The sequence below is a fragment of the Brienomyrus brachyistius genome, unplaced genomic scaffold, assembly GCF_023856365.1.
Source record: "Brienomyrus brachyistius isolate T26 unplaced genomic scaffold, BBRACH_0.4 scaffold57, whole genome shotgun sequence".
Taxonomy (NCBI): Eukaryota; Metazoa; Chordata; class Actinopteri; order Osteoglossiformes; family Mormyridae; genus Brienomyrus; species Brienomyrus brachyistius.
Window position 1 is genome coordinate 1,359,754 of NW_026042332.1, and position 19,159 is coordinate 1,378,912.

Consider the following 19,159-nt stretch of genomic DNA (forward strand, 5'->3'; position numbering starts at 1 on the left):
AACAATGTGGGAAATTAAGTTTTATTTAGAATACATTTCATTAATTATGTATTTGCCTCTGAAATGGCCAATTATATACATCGGTTATACATTATGTCTATTGTCCTACTACACAACCAGGTTTAACACAGGGAAACTTACTTTCTGTGGTGTATCAGTGAGAGTCATAGCAAAAATTGGAAGCTGACTTCCGCTGATATTTCACACATTTTACACGTTCTTGCCGAATCCCCCACCTGCCCGTGAGAGTGATGCCAAGGACACAGAGTGTGTCATGCAGCAGTACACAAAACGGCGGCCTGAGCAGAGTGCAGGCTGTGACCTGATTTCCCCGCAGAGAGAGACACTGCAGATCAGGGAGTCTCTGAACACAATGTGGGTCCGGATGGGCCTGAAGGCATCGTGCATTGTGAAAAAGCCACAGGGCTAAAAAATGTCACCCTGCCACTTACTGTCTGCATGGGTGTTCATGCTGCAGTCCAGCTTGCAGAACATTCCAGTACAGTGAAACACATAAATACAAACCACGTCCGCACGAAGTCATACTCTACCAGCCGCCACTTGACCTTGTGACCTCAACCACTTACGCTAGCCTCAGTACGGATGCATCGCATAGGTTCTCCAGCTACCGACAAGTTTGGAAGTTGAACAACAGATGAGTGTTATCGTCCACCATCCTGAGATAATTTACTTTAATTGTTTTCATTACGATGCCCCCCCTTTTATGTGGCGAGGCTGTCCAATACTTTCAATTGTTTTGATTAATTACAATCATCTTGCTAGGCAATAATCATTTTTACATAATTCTAAATGACGGGTAAAGAGGACGCCCATTTTCTGAAGTATGATTTTCTATTTGAGTGATTACCATTGATCTGTCAAACGCCTCAACACAGAACAAAATGCATTTAACCATCGAACAAAACGGATGTCTGAACACGAACACCTGAGGGTTACTGCTGCTTACTGGGAGCGACGCCCCTTTCAATCAAACACCCCTCCAAGAATGATTCTGCTCCCCCCAAATGTCGACAGAAGCAGAACACGGTGCATCGTGAACATCAGATTGTAGAAAACACGCGCTATTTAATTGAACCTTTCCTCACACAATGGCAATGACAGAAAACTTGCTAAATTTGTCATTTTGTTTTTATGGATACATTCAAATCATTGCATAACAAAGACAAAAGGTGACACCATGTAGCTACCACATCGATTGTGGCTACATAATTTGCATGTAATTAACCACATGAGAAACCTAATCATAACATGTATTGGAAGCCATGTATTAATGTGTAAAGATGTAATTAACACCTCGTTTCGGCTTTTTAATAACATGTTCGTGCATCACCACCTGTCATTAGCTACACGGTAACTTCAATTTATTTCTCTGCAGATACAAAGTGAAAATGGATTTTGCTGTACCACTCCCCTCTGATGTGTTTATACTATGATCATAGTAATAATTGCAATATTCTCATTGCCCATTAACAGAATTAATAAGAGGCAGTCAGTAGCACACCAGTGGTAATGTCAGGAAACAATACAAACACATAGTCTGAAATCCATACTCGCAGGGCTTGGTGAATAGCTACATAAAAAATATGACATGTCATGGATAAACATAAAAAGGATTTAGTTGTTTAATTTATAGGTCATTTTATATTTGAAATAATATTATTAAAATCACTGCTAAAGAGAGAGCGAATGCGAAAATAGTGAATATAAGTCTATAACATAAATCTATTAATGGGATCATAACAGGAGAGCACATGACTTCCCATTAGTTATACAGTGTCCTATTTATCATAGGCAAAGGTGGCAGGACCTGCTCATATAAAAGACCTCAGAGAGGGAATATCCCCCAAACTGTCTCCATGCTTTACTGTGATGTCATTAGTGCAGCCCCTGACAAATCACTCAATCTGTCATAAAGTCAGAATTTCTTCAGCTGCAAAAACACAGGAAAGGAGGAATTTCACTCTTTCTGTTAAGGCAAGCTTAGCTCAGTTTATACCAACGAACGCACACTTTGTCACCCTTAAGACAAAAACGAAAATATCAGAAATTATGGAAACTGAAACCTTTTCCTGTAATAACTTCACTCATTCAGAATTGTATCCTTCATACTGAAATTACACCATTATAATATACTGTGATTGTACCTTGAATTCAACACGATGCTTTCCCATTTAATGTGTCGTTAATGCACACCTGCTAAGCTGAAATTCAACAAAGAATAATCGGAGACCAGATTAATATTAACCAATAAAACATAAGCTTACTTTGCCTTCCTGAGTCATAGTATCTACTGCATTTTAATATTTCAATAGAGTTATTAAAGTGTTTCAGAGAGTTCTTCTAAATTATGTGGAACAGTCTGGACTCTCTATGTTGGGGGAGGGGGTCTCTCCTCATTTGTTTAAAGGTCCCTTCTTTAATTAATGGATAAACAGAAAGCCTGGTAGGCTTCTGTGCCGAGTCTATGCCCCTCTTCAGACTGAGGCTACAGTGAGGTGTAAGCTGAACAGTAAAACACAAAGATACTCTAAGAGGCAATGCCGGGGCACCTCCCTCCAGAAGAGGCTGGCAGTAGAAGCAGGGACCTTTCTGGATGCACTGTACGTTTCCATTGTCCCGTGAGTGCTGTAACATCGCTCGCAGAGTAACCATTCTTCACGCCCTAATAAGCTGAGCTGTTCGGCACAGCGCTTGGCATTCAAGGTGAAGTCACTCCTGGAAGGTTGGGGGGGGGGATCAGCAGCGCTGGACCATGGAAAGGTTTTAATAAGCCGGAGGTGCAGAAATTTGGCTCTCCCTAAGATGATGCATGGGCTCACATAGCAGATCCACACTCCTTTAAAAGTTAATGACTTGTGGTCTGTGACCCGTCTTGTTTTTCCAGCTAAACAGAACAGATTCCCCTCCCCGGAATTCAGCTGGTCAATGACATTTTTCACTTGTCACCGACTGGGTTTGCTCCGCAGCCTCCTTCTGTCCTGCCTCCTCCTACATAGGAAACAGAGGGCATTTGACAGCGTCCCAGACAAAGGGGTTTGTCCTTGCCTGAGAGACATCTTTGTTGTCTGGCATCGTCCCCATATTCCTTATTACAGCTATGTGCATCTGTGTATAGTGCTGAATGTTGCCACAGTTTGCACCTACTTTCAGATGCACTGTACATTTTTATATTGTATGAAAGTCATGCTTCAACCGTCCTTTTCCCTAATAAAGATATGAAATGACAAGTAGTTCTGCATCATTATCTGTTTTACAAGAGTTCATAATTTACTTTCACAGTTCATGTGAAAATGATTTGCATTAATTGAAATGCTTCCTGTCCTTTTTATGGTTCTAGTTATAGATTGCTACAAAGCCCATTATTACCACATCCCTTTTTGGTATTTTAAAATTCACATCTATTTGCTGTCTGCCTGGTCATACACATAAAATATAATCACAGAGATGAGATTAAAAGCAAAGCAGAATTTAACCAAATTCCCTGTATATTTGTTTACACTCAGATAAATAGATAAATATATTTTTTTCAGTAGTTTTAAGCCACGTGGTCAATAAGTAAAAATCATAGTTAAAAGCAAAATAATGCCGTAATTATCCACTCAATACTCTTTTGGTGCAACATTCGTAATATCTGTCGTATAATGATCTTATGTCCGTAACTCATCAAAGATGAGGAAACAGATTCCAATTAAATTATGCTTTCTGTCACACAGATTGTTTCCCGTGTTTGACATTAAACCATTTTGTCTGCAACATCACAATCTTTACCTAGAGGTTCTGGAAAAATTCAGTATTGTTTCAGGTACAAGTATGATTTACAAAAATTGCCTTTTGAGATAATTACCGAATCAAATTGCCGCATGTTGAATCCAATCAAGCTGAATCATTTGAAATTAACCAACACTGTTTTTGAGTTAAGCTGAACCGTGCTCAGAATGGAATCACTACTTCTCAGAGTCTATGGCAGGGAGGCTGAAGCAACTCCCTTGTTATACAAACAAAATGTAGAAGAATCGCCCTGAGATTTCCCTCTCTTGATGCTTACATGAGTCATTGACAACTCCAGTGCTTTTCCCGTGTATGTTCTGCATCCCCTGCTGAGCACGGAGCTGTCAGCAAGGAGTATCTTTGCCCCTGTGAGACGGTATCACGCTGCACCGGAACTAATTTACCATGATTAAAAACAAACAGCAGCAACGTAACATATGGCAGCTTGAGCTCATCCTACTCAAAGTGGAAGGTATAGAACTCCTATATTCCCTGAAGGAAAGACATAAAACCAGAAAGAATCCAGTACATTTTTTCCCTATTAACTATTTCGGTGACTGACACTGTTAGCGCCTATCATTTGCAGGCTGTCTGCCCGAGATCACTAAAAGAATATTTGCTCGGCTATGAGCCGTTAAATGAAGATGGGAAGGTTTTGCAGCGGCAGGCAATAAATCCTTCCTCCTTTCTCAGGTTTACAGTAACGATCCGGCTGTTTCCACAGAGCCTCCCAGTCAGGCACTCAGACGGTCCCAGCTGGGATGTTAAGGGCTTGCCGCCTGCTCCATTGATTAACGTTAAAAAGACAAACAAGGGCCTGCCGCAAACTTCAGATTCACAAGGTTAAGCAGATGTTGACTAGCTACGCACGGCTCGCTGCGAGGGGTCGGGGGAGAGGTGACCGGTTTCGACTCAAATGCCTGGTTTCTATTGACCCACATACTGAGCCAATGGGCCAGCTAGTTTGTGTTTTCCATTAGTGGGAAACTTGCTGATGTGAAGTGTCGAGCATAAAACGTGTCAGCAAATTGACAATTACCAAATACTAAGTGCGCTACTTAGCTGAAGCGCTGGTATCAATCCACATATGGCAATGGTGAATGAGTGTGCTGGTCTGCTGGTCAAATTAATGACTGTCTAGTTAAGTAATGACGTATTGGTCAAAAAAAGGGGGGGGGCATCTTTGAAAGATAAGGCGAGCAGCTCGTATATTCCTTGACCCCCCCACCATCCCCTGAGATGAAGCCCCAGTGAGCTCGGGAGGAATGGCAGTCAGAAAGGTCTTGCCCTGCTGTCAGGCTGGTGCCACTCTCATCGATCATCATCACAGCCCCCCCCCCACACAGAGCATGGAGCCCCCCACAGGGTGCCCATCTCAAATAAACAGCCCCTCAGCTCTCTGCATCTGGAACCAAGTGGGGAACATTCCTAGGTCTGTGGTGGCCTTGTCTGAAGTGGAAAAAGCCAACATCCCTGCTCCTTTCCCACCCCTCATCCAAGCAGGGAGTGAAATTCAGCTGATGCAGTATTTCAAGAGGAACAGGGTCGCATCCCATAAAGAGACAAAAAACAGCTGCCACAATGTGTCATCCGGAACAGGGTCGTGTCCCATCATGGCCCAAAAAAGCAACTGACAAGTTGTGTCATGAGGGACAGGGTCACATCCGACCAAAGGCCAAAATCCAGCTGACACAGTGTATCATGAAGAACAGGGTCGTGTCCCATCATGGGCCAAAATCCAGTTGACACAGTGCATCAAGAGGAACAGGGTCGCATCCCATCAAGAGACAAAAAACAGCTGCCACAATGTGTCATCAGGAACAGGGTCGCATCCCACCACGGACCAATAACCAGCTATCACGGTGTGTCATACGGAACAGGGTCACATCCAATGATGAGCCAAAAACCAGTTGACACAGTGTATCATAAGAAACGGGGTTGCATCGCATCATGGGCCAAACGCCAACTGACACAGTGTGCTAGGAGGTACTAGTCCGTGTCACATCACAGGCCAAAAACCAGCCCACAGAATGCAAAATAAGGAATACAGTTCAGTCCATCCATGGACTTAAAACCAGCTGACACATTGCCTGTCAAAAAGAATACGCTTAAGTCAAATCCAGAGCCAAGAAGAAGCCTGATTGTATGTCATGAGAGCAGAATCCAATCCCAGAAAGGAAAGCAGTCTACGTAATATGCCATGTGGGCCATCATTCAATCCAATCCCCCAATGAAAATCAACTTAAAGAGTGGATTAGGATAAGGAATGCTGTTTTTCATGGAAAGGGCTACTGATAAACATGATATGATACAATGTACAGACTTCGGTGATTCCTAGACTGGAAAATGCTCTTTGAAAGTCGCATGTTTTGTGTGGGGTATTTTGCCTTCTGATTAATTAATGGAACAGTGCTTTAGGGTGGCAACTTTAATAAAACTGCCATTTTATTGCTTTCCCCTATAGTTTTAATACGTAGTTATGTGCAGCTAATGAATCTTTGTTTTTCGGGTTGCTGCAATGTAATTGTATTCCTTTTATAAAATGTGGGATGATGGGATTAACACAGATTTCCCCAGATGTTTGCTGTGGAGCATCAGGAGCACAGCGGGCAGGTGTAGAAAAAGCAACTGCCTGTATTCATGAAACAAGCATCAACAGTATTATATTTGGTTATAACTTTTTTAGGCGTAACTTTCGCTGCGAAAGACGTTTTAAAAGAAGTCCCATATTAAATCACCGCTATCTTCCAATTCCGATATTTGCAGGATTATTATTATCTTCCATTCTGGCTTTGTACACTATTTGCATCCTGGGTTTCTGAAAACAAGCAGTAATAAGCTGCCAGTTGAATGTTGGTTACAGGAAACCTAGTCCCGGAAAGCATAAACTGATATGGGCAGCCAGTCTCACACAGACAAACATTACGAGGACTGATAGGGACACTGATATAGATGCATCGTTTGTATCGGCCGATGGTTAAAAATGAGCTGATTATTACCCCCGATAATTTCCTTTAAAATGGTGACCCATATTACTTTGTCTGCGATGGGCTGGCCCCCCATCCTGGGATGTTCCCTGCCTCGTGCCCATTGCTTCCGGGATAGGCTCCGGACCACCCGCGACCCAGTAGGATAAGCGGTCTGGAAAATGGATGGATGGATGGATATTACTTTGTACACCCGCGTTAGAAAAATGTCTGCTGTGCGGAATAATTTTCATTGGTGAAAATAACGTGTTTTTTGCAAACACTGCTTTGCTAAAATTTCATGAGGAGGATCTACTAATAAACATTTAAACACCACTAATTTGACTGTTCACCTTAAAACGAGACAGTGAAGAGTATGAAGAGTTTCCGAAAAACAAATCTGTTCCAATATCGGATGCAGTACTGCAGAATAACCACAGTCCATCAGTAATGCGAGAGTTTGATAGCTAAAGAAAATTTTGGTCTCTTAAGTTTATCACACTAGATGATTATCCCTTTCTTTTTTATAAATGTAATAAATACAGCTCTGGAAAATTTTTGACTCAAAAACCAGGATTTAATGCAGATTGTTCTTTTTAAAATTTGAGTGGTCTCAATTTTTTCCTGAGCTGTATATAAAATACCTACATAAGATCTTACACATAAGATATAGTGTTCTGGGACTGGTGTTGTTCGCTATTGCCGGAGTTGGTGTTCTCTTAGCAAAAAAAAAACAAAAAACGCTTTTTCATATTTTTAGAATGTTATCAATTTATTTTTTAATTCATTTGGGCGGTAGCAGGACTTGTCAATGTTTAAATGTTTAAAGCTATTTATCACGGTGGTAATCATATATTTGTTCAGAACAAAAAACAATTTATTAGTAGAATGTAGGTAAATGAACAGCATGATTTTCAAATTATTATTATTATTATTATTATTATTATTATTATTATTATTATCCCCAAAAAGTTGCTGGTATCTTGGCCTGACTAGCAGAAGCCTTCCTCTCCTCAGAGGCTCCCCAGCTGTTCCATATATATATATATATTACATTTCTCCACCAGCTCACTTAATTAATTAATTTAATTAGTTAAATAAGTGAATGAGAAATTTATTAGCCAAATAGGGTGTGCTAGTGGTCAAAAATTCATAAATGGAGTGAGTTTAGCAGAGTTTTGAAACGGCTAAGCTAACACACTTCTCTAGGTATAATAGCATAGTTTTACACCAACATGTAAATTATAAATAGATCATTTTCTTATACTGTCAAATACTTTTACACAGTACTATATAAAAATATGTATAATAGGCTAAACGTTGCGTCAAAGTTAAACAAGTAATTCAAACATTGTTTTCTAAGATGTCAAGGGAACCATACAGCATCACATACAGGAAAGTGCCTTGGTCAGATATTCAGAATGAAACCACATAAAGCTCTCAGAAAACGAGAGGCTGATGGAGAAACCAGGTTCTAAGAGTCACCCGAGTTATCATAAGTTCCACTAAGAACTTGACTCAAAAGTAAGGGGCATAAATGCTGAATTACACATAGTTTAAGACAGTGTTTCTCAACACAGTTCTCAAGGACCCCCAGCAGTCCACATTTTTGCTCCCTCTGGGAGAGAGCTCCCAGCTGGGGGGGAGCAAAAATGTGGATTGTGTGGCAGGGAGCTGGGAGGAAGTAAAAATGTGGACCGTCTAGGGGTCCCCAAAGACCAGACTGAGAACCACTGGTTTAAGAAACCCACCGAAGAACACTGCCACAGCTGACATGTATGTCTGAAAATCAGAGTCAGACGTGAGCTTGAGTTCAACTTGACTTAATCCCACTGGACATCAGTCAACACCATGCCAGCTTTAAGGGAAGAATATGAGCCAGGCAGACCCCAAAACTGAAGCTTCTTCATTGTGTTACCAGAGCACGCTCCTGAAAGTTCAGTGTTTTTCTTGATTAAGGCTAAATTCCAGCCAATGCAATGGTCCCCTGTGAAGGAAGATCTGTCTAGCTCAAAAAGTACACGACAGTTGTAACAGGACCAGCAGGAGACCTGCAGAACCAACATCAAGCCATAATCAGAATCTGGGAAACATATCACCGACCTCTGAGTCAACGGCAATCACTTATGCTTCAACTGCATTGGACATGCTGTAAATGCAAATCATGGCACGCAACTGACAAAAGCAGTAGCTTATTATTTCCAAAGGTGTAGATATCAAGGGCACTGTGTTCATCAAGCTTCCAGAGAGGCTCTGACTCAGGGAACACTACGTGTGCAATACTCTTTCAGATACTCATTTACTCAAGCACATCTGCAAAATGTCAAGAGACTTCAGGTATCCTCTCAAAAGGCTATTTCGTTCATAATTAATCTAATCTGGTTAAACTGTTAAGCAGTGGACCCACGCAAACAAAACTGTATCCTTGACTTTAAAGAGATTGACAGACTTCAGTGCATGAGTACAGTGGGCTCTAAGACTGTATATAGGGAATTCTTGCTGAAACATTATTACTGAGATGAAATTATGGAATTATCAGCCACACTGGCATCTTAGCTGCGATGTGAGAACTCTCACCCCAGTATCCACTGCTCCTTGAACTTTAATGTAAAAACACTCAAGGTGGAGGGTCTGTGCGATTGAATACCAAACTGAAATGCAGTATTCCTTTGTACTTTATTATGTCCCTAAGAAAAAACGCAGAATTCCATAATTCTTCCATTTCCACTATGGAACCTTCTGAATCTCCAGTGGATAGAATCTCTCTACGAAAACCAAACTTGGGGCAGCATTTTGAACTTGTCAATGTATGTGGATGATGCCTTCAGGTGACGATGCCACATAAGAAAAGGTGCTAGCGATTCCCCCTAGTGCCGAGCGCCTGTTTGTGGACAGGAGACAGAATGCAGGGCACTTTAAGGAGGAACGTGAAGGACGTGTTGCCTTGTAAGCACAGGAGCACACAAGCCTCGACTCTGCGGCCTGGTCCAGCAGTGCGAGGAGGGATCTGCTCCACAGAGCCGGAGCCGTGACAGAGACGAGGAAAAGCCGACGCAGAACATGTCAGATAAAAGAAGAAACGTCTTTCGAAAAAGCATCAGCCCTTCCTGATAACCCTGGCTGCAGACATATTAGTAACTAGACATTATGTATGAAGGCACAAAAATGTAATTCCTCAAATCATCCCTTCAAATCTGAGAACAATAAGCTCGTTTAATGCTGAAAGCATTCAGTAAAATACTCCATGTAAATTTTCTGCATAGCATACACACAGCATACTGAACGGAGGATGCTTAGGATAGCAGAGGTCAGTGGCAACCCTGATGTCCAGAATCATTACAAGCAAATATATCAGGACGAAAGGCTCAACGAAACCTCCAATGAAATGAAAAGGCTTGTCCTAATGACCTGTGATAATTACCAGCTGTAAAATCAGGAGAATGCACATTCAGATTCTATTCTCGGAAATCAGAATTAGAAAATTAAAGGCTTTAAGGCCGCATATGCACATATGGCTGAGAATTAGCGTACCGAGGTCCTCCTGATGGAATCTCAGCACACGGGGATTTGCTCTGGGCTTGTGTCAACCAGAACCATTAGGCCAATGTTTGCTCAAAGACATGCAGTTCCAAAGGAAAGAACCACAAGCAGACAGCACCGCAAAAAAGAGGCAAATACCTCACATTAGTGTTTTTTTTTCACCCTATAAGCCCTCAGTAGGGGATTTTCGGAATGGATTGTTGTACTTGGTTATAAGATCTGATATAATCTAATGATTTAAAATGGTATAATCCAGAGATGGGGAACATGGCATTATGTATGTCAATAAATCCAAATAATATGGATAAAAATGACCCATTTCTTCACAATAGTGCTGATGTCTGGTCTGCAGTTTGATACGTACTGTATAGGCAGACAGCTGAGACCTCCCAGGTAATGAAAGTTTTACTTCACCAGATATACCTCACCCAGTTGACGGGGAATGAAGAAGCGATTGTTCTGCGCGGATTATTGCTGTATGACGTAGTCTTTTTTTCCCATTGATAATACCAATTTACAAAGGTAAAGCTGTTTTACTCCACCGAAGCAACGTCATGCCTTTTGAAATCAATCCAATCTTCAACAAATTGGATTTTCACCCCCTTACAGGAATCCATTACAGTCATAATGTTCTCAGAGATGAAAACGCAGAGACGGAGCGGCTGCGCGGGACTGCCGACAGCGGCTGGCTTCGTCGTGGGCTCTGCAGACCGATGAGAGGTGCGAGGATCCCCACCTCTTACACCGGTGATGCATGTGAAGCGGAGAGGGCGGCCCGTCAAACTGCTATCGACTAACTGCATCTCTATGTGGCAGTGACTGCACTCACTGCTATAAGGCTGTGAAGGTATGAACCTCGCTGTTATCAGTCTTTGAAGGTACCTGCTCTGTGTGGGGATTCATTCTGCAGGAGCAGATTTTATATACAATTATTTTAGGAGAGCGAAGGACCTAAACCAGGTCGACTTACAGGATAAAAAAAAAAATCCTCCATCCATCTTGAAAAACACTACAATTGGAAACACTTAGTGTTTTACACTAGACGAATACAAAACGAACTGCCCAGATTGGAAATGTTGTAACGTCCTGATCATATTCAAGCTAAGAAGGACAAAAGCTGCTCAATGCAGTCAGTACATACACTGCCTGCTGCTGGACCAGGCTCATAATGTAGAAGGTGGAGATAGTTTCTTGTAGTACACAGACAATAAATTTGAAGTGAAATATAAAATGTAAGCATAGATTTATACAGTTATCTTTCCTGCACAGCAACAGACACCTGTCACGACACAGCTGAAGGTCCATCGCAGGAGCCTTGCAGTCATGACAGAGACAAGCGTGCATGTGAGTGGAAACCTAAATAAAAAAACAAGCACAGCTCAAACAGCTCAAAGAGCCGGCAAATAATGCGGCATTTCTCCGGTGCAGTGCTAAGCCTGGACTCGCTCCACCTTTCCATGGCTGCTGTACCCTCTGTGCCAAGCGCAGGAGCGTGATGTGGATTCACAGTGATGAGGAACCGTCTGCTGCAGAACGTCTCTCTCAATAAGCAGAGCCGATCTGTCAAGGCCGTCTCACTGTGGTGCCCGGAGCCTCCCGTAAGGCTCCCTGCCTTCTAATATCTTCATTATCAGGGTGTAGAGATGCACGCAAATAATATTTCAGTCTGAAGTTGGGTTTGGTTACCGTATTGGACGCATGACAGCAGTGCCCGAGTGGCTAATCGGGAGAATTCCCACTCAGTTGCCTGGGTGTTGGACTGGGGATGAAGGCCGGGAAATGCAAATTTTTTCTTAAAGCTATAGCTTTGTCAGTGGTTCTCAAACTACTCAAATAAGTTTACAGTGTGACAGTGTGACATTCCCGCCCTGCAGGACTGTGAGCATTAATAAGGTTGCCGCCTGCCACACGCTCGTCTTCAGCTACGAGTCCGACGGAGAGACCGCACCCAGAAGCCAAGCAGGTTGTTGAACCCACCATCTGGACACCGCGAAGAGAAACAGGCTGAGTGGATGGAGGACTCCATGTGTTACTCATCCCAGACCGAGCAAGTCTGCTTCATCCCATATACTTATTCATGCAGCCAGTTCAGTGTATCTTCGACATGTAGGTCTATTTCAATAAAAGCTCAAATGCACGGGAAAAAATCACATAAATATCATATCAAGTTTACACATGCTTCATACATATAATGAGGCCGTTATTCTTCACTTAAAATTATCATCCGTCGTCCAGGTTGGTTCAAATATTTCAGTTCATAGCGATCATGTAAATCCCTGCTGGCGGCAGAATTCTGTCTCTCACATCTCTCTAAATCCAGCAAAACTAAATAACCAGAAGGACCATGTGTGAGGTAACCCCGAACGGGTACTCAAACTAACCAGAGCGCCATGTGTGAGGTAACCCCGAAAGGGTACTCAAACTAACCAGAGCGCCATGTGTGAGGTAACCCCGAAAGGGTACTCAAACTAACCAGAGCGCCATGTGTGAGGTAACCCCGAAAGGGTACTCAAACTAACCAGAGCGCCATGTGTGAGGTAACCCCGAAAGGGTACTCAAACTAACCAGAGCGCCATGTGTGAGGTAACCCCGAAAGGGTACTCAAACTAACCAGAGTGCCATGTGTGAGGTAACCCCGAAAGGGTACTCAAACTAACCAGAGTGCCATGTGTGAGGTAACCCCGAAAGGGTACTCAAACTAACCAGAGCGCCATGTGTGAGGTAGCCCCGAAAAGGTGCTCAAAATAACCAGATAGTGTCATGTGTTAGGTAGCCCTGAAAAGGTGCTTGAAATAACCAGAGTGCCATGTGTGAGGTAGCCCCAAAAAGGTGCTCAAAATAACCAGAGCGTCATGTGTGAGGTAGCCCCGAAAAGGTGCTCGAAATAACCAGAGCGCCATGTGTGAGGTAGCCCCGAAAAGGTGCTTGAAATAACCAGAGTGCCATGCGTGAGGTAGCCCCGAAAAGGTGCTCGAAATAACCAGGGCGCCATGTGTGAGGTAGCCCCGAAAAGGTGCTCGAAATAACCAGGGTGCCATGTGTGAGGTAACCCCGAAAGGGTACTCAAACTAACCAGAGCGCCATGTGTGAGGTAACCCCGAAAGGGTACTCAAACTAACCAGAGTGCCATGTGTGAGGTAACCCCGAAAGGGTACTCAAACTAACCAGAGTGCCATGTGTGAGGTAACCCCGAAAGGGTACTCAAACTAACCAGAGTGCCATGTGTGAGGTAACCCCGAAAGGGTACTCAAACTAACCAGAGCGCCATGTGTGAGGTAGCCCCGAAAAGGTGCTCAAAATAACCAGATAGTGTCATGTGTTAGGTAGCCCTGAAAAGGTGCTTGAAATAACCAGAGTGCCATGTGTGAGGTAGCCCCAAAAAGGTGCTCAAAATAACCAGAGCGCCATGTGTGAGGTAACCCCGAAAAGGTGCTCGAAATAACCAGGGCGCCATGTGTGAGGTAGCCCCGAAAAGGTGCTCTAAATAACCAGAGCGCCATGTGTGAGGTAACCCCGAAAGGGTACTCAAACTAACCAGAGCGCCATGTGTGAGGTAGCCCCGAAAGGGTACTCAAACTAACCAGAGCGCCATGTGTGAGGTAACCCCGAAAAGGTGCTCGAAATAACCAGAGCGCCATGTGTGAGGTAGCCCCGAAAAGGTGCTCAAAATAACCAGAGCGCCATGTGTGAGGTAGCCCCGAAAAGGTGCTCGAAATAACCAGAGCGCCATGTCTGAATGAGAAAGAAACTGTGAGTAGCGCAGGCTGCAATGGTTTTGATTCCGAAAGCAGAAATCAGGAGCCACTTCTGACAAGACTCACTGAGACAGCTCTTAGTGTGGTACGGAGGTAAAGGAGGGATGTGGCGTCTGAGATTTCCTTAACGTCATTCACAAACAAATAAATATGCATTCACTTCTTTTAATATGGTCTTGTAAGCCAGAGACACATTGTACCACTCCAACAATGTTTGCATCACCATGACATCATGGCAGCTTAGACTTTGATCATATCATATCATATCATATCATATCATATCATATCATATCATATCATATCATATCATATCATAATTACTCCGAAAGAAAAAAACAGTCCTCCATGTTCTAAAACAGCATACCCAGTAAAGGGTCACGGTGTGAAATCCCAAATGGTTTGCTCGTATTAACATCGTAAAGGTGGTCATTTTGGCGATGCCCACTGCATTTTTTCCGCTATGGATAAATTGCCCAGGTTCATTACTCTTAACACCCGGCCCATCAGCTTCCCGAGCTGCAGCGGCTGTGGAAAAGCATCGAACTAGAACTTTCTAACTGTCAGTCACCACATAGCATCCGCCTCTCTGCTAACAGGGCATTAAATTTCAAGCAGGAGATTCACCAAACCCTCCAGCAGCTGATCATAAACTTTACACTATTTATACCTTACCAGATATGTACCAGAATATTGAAATATATATGTATAATGTCAAGGTGTGCTCATTCTTTAAATGCAGTGTTTGTAGCAGTTTACAGGGGATTGTTTGATGGCCCTATTGTAACAGCAAGTGCACTACAAAGAAGCAAAGATGGAAACAAGGAGAGACAAACGAGGAGACTATACCTTGGCAGGAGAAAGTGCGCTCCTCATAGCCGATGTCACACAGGCACTGCCCAATCGGCACCAGCCACTCCCCCTCGGTGCTGCAGTACATCTTGGGAGTCTCCTCCTCCTTGGAGTTATTCACACAGGATCCTTGCACCTCCACCAGCGACTGGGAGTCTGTGGGTACCGTGTCAGGGAAGACAGCCAGGTTCCTAACCATTTGGGGGCATTTTTTGAAGTATACGCGCACTGACACCAAGGCCACACAGGCTCCCAGGTCCTGGAAGGCCAGGTAGAAGCCCTTCCTGGTGATGGGTCCCACCTCCCGCACCTCCGTGTTGAGCTTGAGGATGCGGTCGCCCAGGTCCGTTTGTGTGAAGCTCTCGTCAGCCGCAATGGTGTCAATTTTGGAAAACTGGTGCTCCCTGAACTTGGCCCCCTGATCCTCATCTGACTCCAGGTAGTAGAGGTTGAAGGTCTCCTTACAGGTGCCCAGGACCAAGGGGATGCTATTACAGTCCCTCAAGGTGAACTTGAGCTCCACATAGATTTTCTGGGCTGAGTTTCGTGGGATCCATGTGGTCCTCAGCCAGTTGTTCTGGTTATACTCCATGATGTTGCACACCTGGAAGGTGTGGATGGGTGTGTAGTGCTCATCAACCCCACTGATCTCTTCCCACTGGGACCAAAAAGAGAAACATTTATTCATCCAGTCATTTGTAGCTTCCTAAGGATGTGACAATGCATTGTGTAGACACCAAAGTACCAAATATTACTGAGTATTGATGAATCAGATCATTATATACAGAGTACAATATGATCCTACTGATCCATAAAATGCAGGGTTTTTGGGAAATGTAACAAGCTTTGATTTCATTTCAAGAAAAGAGATATTTTTTAATACGCAGTGATTTTCCAAAAGCATGTCATGCAAAATTAAGACATTTTAGCTGCAGTCATCCGGGAAACACTCAATCTTGTTACATTTTTTAGAGATATTGCTTTTTTATTATTTTTTGTAACCTTCACCGTGACACTGTTGAAAATGCACTAATCAGCAGCTTTGCTGCACATAAGGTTACATAGTTAGACGATAGATCCATATGAGGCAGCAGTGGCTCCGCAGTCAATGTCATCAGAGAGATTTTGGGTTATAAATACGCCCCAAAAACTCGATGATGTAAACAGCTGCACTCCTGTTTTTCAGTGAACAGCTCTGGATTCCAGCCTCCGGAATTCCTGCAGCATATAAAAGCAGCGATGGGATTTCAGTCTCTCCCTATTCAATGTGCCATGTCGACATATATACAAATCTGCTTGTTTGGATGTAATTTCAGGATAATTAAACACCCAGCGAAGAGGCCTCTTTTTGAACTGCCAAGATTCTTCTATCTCTGTTCCATAAAAAATGTCAGCAGTTTGCAATAACAAGCAGAAATAAGCATGGCACCTGATTCAGATGATCATCATGAAATGTAATTATTCTTAATAATCCATCATTGTGTGTTTATAGATGAAAAGGAGAAGCAGAATTAGCCGAGGTTAGTAACTAGAACTGACTACATATTTTTAAAATGATTCCTTTGTTATTAATACTTTCCGCAAGCAGCCCGTGGTGAACCTGACTTCCTCCACATCCATCACGCTTTCCAGCACTTCTCACACAGCATCATTTCTGAGTGATTTTTCAGTGCTATTGAGGATCTCCCGAGTGAGATATAGCGGTGGATTTCTCAGAAGCGCCACACAGAGCCAGCGAAATGGAGAAGCCTTCCGAGTCTCCCTGATCGACATCACATTCCCAGTGCCTAAACTCCCCTTCACACGCAAAAGGCCTGCCTTGGAGCAGGCAAAACCGACAGCAGGGTGCTACATGGGCCAGACGACAGACCCGAGCCTCTCCTACAGCATGTCGTATGTTGTATGTCACACCGCCGATGGAAATGATGTGGTCATGGAGACAAAGGAGGGTCTCTTTAAGGTCCCCGGACCAGTGTTACCATCAACAGCTCCAGCAGTGGGGGGTGACATCTCCAGCTGAAAGCTCCTTTCCACATCTAAGGCTCCATGGCTCAATGTGCGTGTTTTTTTTCTCCCCCCTTTGTATTTTCGAATAAAGTGGGTCACTATTTTCCACCCTTGGATAGGACCCAGCAGTTGGGGCGAAAAGCAATTTTGCTGAAAAGTGATTCTTATTTTCCCATAAGAATGAACAGAAAACCACTTGGAGGAAGACCAAGTCTCGCAATGTCACTCGCATATTCCTGTACCTTATTTTTTCATTTATTTGTTTGCCCCAATTACATATGGAAACCGTTTTGAAAATATTAACATTAAATTAATAAATACATGTCACAAAAATCTGGTTTTGACACTAAGCAAAGACTGCTGCTATCCTAGTTACGGCTTGCAGCCGTGCGACAAAGAAGCATTAAACCTCATTTAAAGAGAAAATGCCCATGCGCTGCTGCAGATCTTCACTCTATGACTCTATGACTTTTTTGCAATGTAGCATCCCTTTTCCTGGGTCCGTCATTGGAAAAATTTTTATATTGACCAATAAAATAAAATGGTGAAGAGGTACAGGCATAGAGAAAAACCAACTAAGTTGTTTTGTAGAATACGACACCGATACACAATGCTGACATTTAAGATTTAACTCAATTAAATATACAATGTAGCACAGCAACAATCGCTAAATCTAGATATTCGAGTGCAAGTTACATAGATAAATTACTAATACGGCATAATCAATGAGAGATTATTTTCTTCGTCTGTGGCAATGCTAACCTTCTCGTGTAAGGTCAGAATTAGTGAAATAAAAATAAATTTAAAAAAAAGTGTGCTTTGGAATTTGGGAGATTACAATATGGCCGATAATGTGATTTGGTGAATATCAGCACAATGGTGACCCGTGTATCGTTTTACAGCCGTAATTTCCCAAGACAATGGAAAGCTGCACGCATGCGAACACTGAAATTAGCATTTTGGCAAGCACTGCTCTCCCCTCATGTACACTTAACGAGAAACCAGGCCAACTAGTAAACACTTTCAGAAAGAAGCCCTTTGGTGAAAGTAGACAATCACGAGAAATGGCTGCGCTTTAGAGATATATGCAATGTAAGAATAATCTCTCTCAGAGTCGCATTACAGAAAAATAAGTTATATTAATAACATCCTGAGGCAGCATTACGTAAATGAAAGTCGAACAATGTGTTTAGTGTTCATAAGCATTCTCTGCACTGAAACCCAATCCGGTAACTGCTAGCATGAATTTGTTGTCACCTGATGGAATGATTAAAACGTGTGTGTGTGTGTGTATGTGTGTGTGTGTGTGTGTGTGTGTGTGTGTGTGTGTGTGTGTGTGTGTGTGTGTGTGTGTGTGTATGTGTGTGTGTGTGTGTGCAGGGGGTGGTGCACTGGTGTAACATAGCAGGAATTTATCTATCTGGGGGAATCTGAATGGAGCTGGGCTGAATATCAAGGCCAGATATAGTCATGCTGCAAAGGAAGGCACTGAATCGCATATGGAGCTGAGACAGTAGGATTGTGGTCAAAGTGAAAAGTTATGCTGTACAACGACAAAATCAGAACCACACATTCTTAGTCCCATCTATCATTCCGAAACAATGATCCCTGTTTATAAAGGCCATTCCTTTGGAGCCGGATTGGTTTTCGATAATTTAATGCTTTTATAGAACAGACACTCCTCTCCGACTTAAACCTACACACTGAATCGTGGGACATTTTTCAGAGTCGCTTCCTCCAGAATCCAGTATGCTGGTTCACTGTCCTATTCCATCTGCAAAAACAAAATCTGAGATTCCCCGCTAACTGCTCTCGCAGGATTAAATAATGTCAATGGATTTGAGATGGGATGCTGTTTTCTGGGAGATGATGATGTTGGTTAGTATTTAAAATTTACACTGAAATGGAAAAATGTAGCACAGGGTTAGATTTGAAATGCTTAATGTGTTTTAAATATGTTCTATTATCTTCATATAAACTATGTGACCCAGACCATGATAAGTGGTTAGAAGTTTCTTTTAGATGGCAGCTGAGAGTGATGACTGTTCATAGAGAAAGCGCTTGTAATATATTAGTGTCTGATGTATCCTATAACATGTCTGTGGGTTTGGTTCCCATGTATGGGTTTGCATACACAGCTCTTGTTGAGGGGGAATGAAGAAGAGAGAAAGGGAAAGCATGAGAGAGAGAGAGAGAGAGAGACATAGACAGAGAGAGAGGGAGAGAGAGAGAGAGAGACAGACAGAGAGAGAG

At 42.8% G+C, this 19,159-nt stretch overlaps 1 protein-coding gene across 5 annotated transcripts in view; it reads right to left on the reverse strand.

Moving 5' to 3' along the window:
• LOC125724507 (ephrin type-A receptor 3-like) overlaps positions 1–19,159 on the reverse strand; it is a 431,178-nt gene that overhangs the window by 399,482 nt on the left and 12,537 nt on the right. For 4 of the 5 annotated variants that reach the window (XM_049001234.1, XM_049001236.1, XM_049001235.1 and 1 more), the window contains exon 3: positions 14,897–15,557. In XM_049001234.1, coding sequence (XP_048857191.1) covers positions 14,897–15,557 — 661 coding nt within the window. Of the gene's footprint in view, positions 1–1,061; positions 3,010–14,896; positions 15,558–19,159 lie in introns of those variants that run through there. The other variant, XM_049001238.1, reaches the window with a different exon arrangement.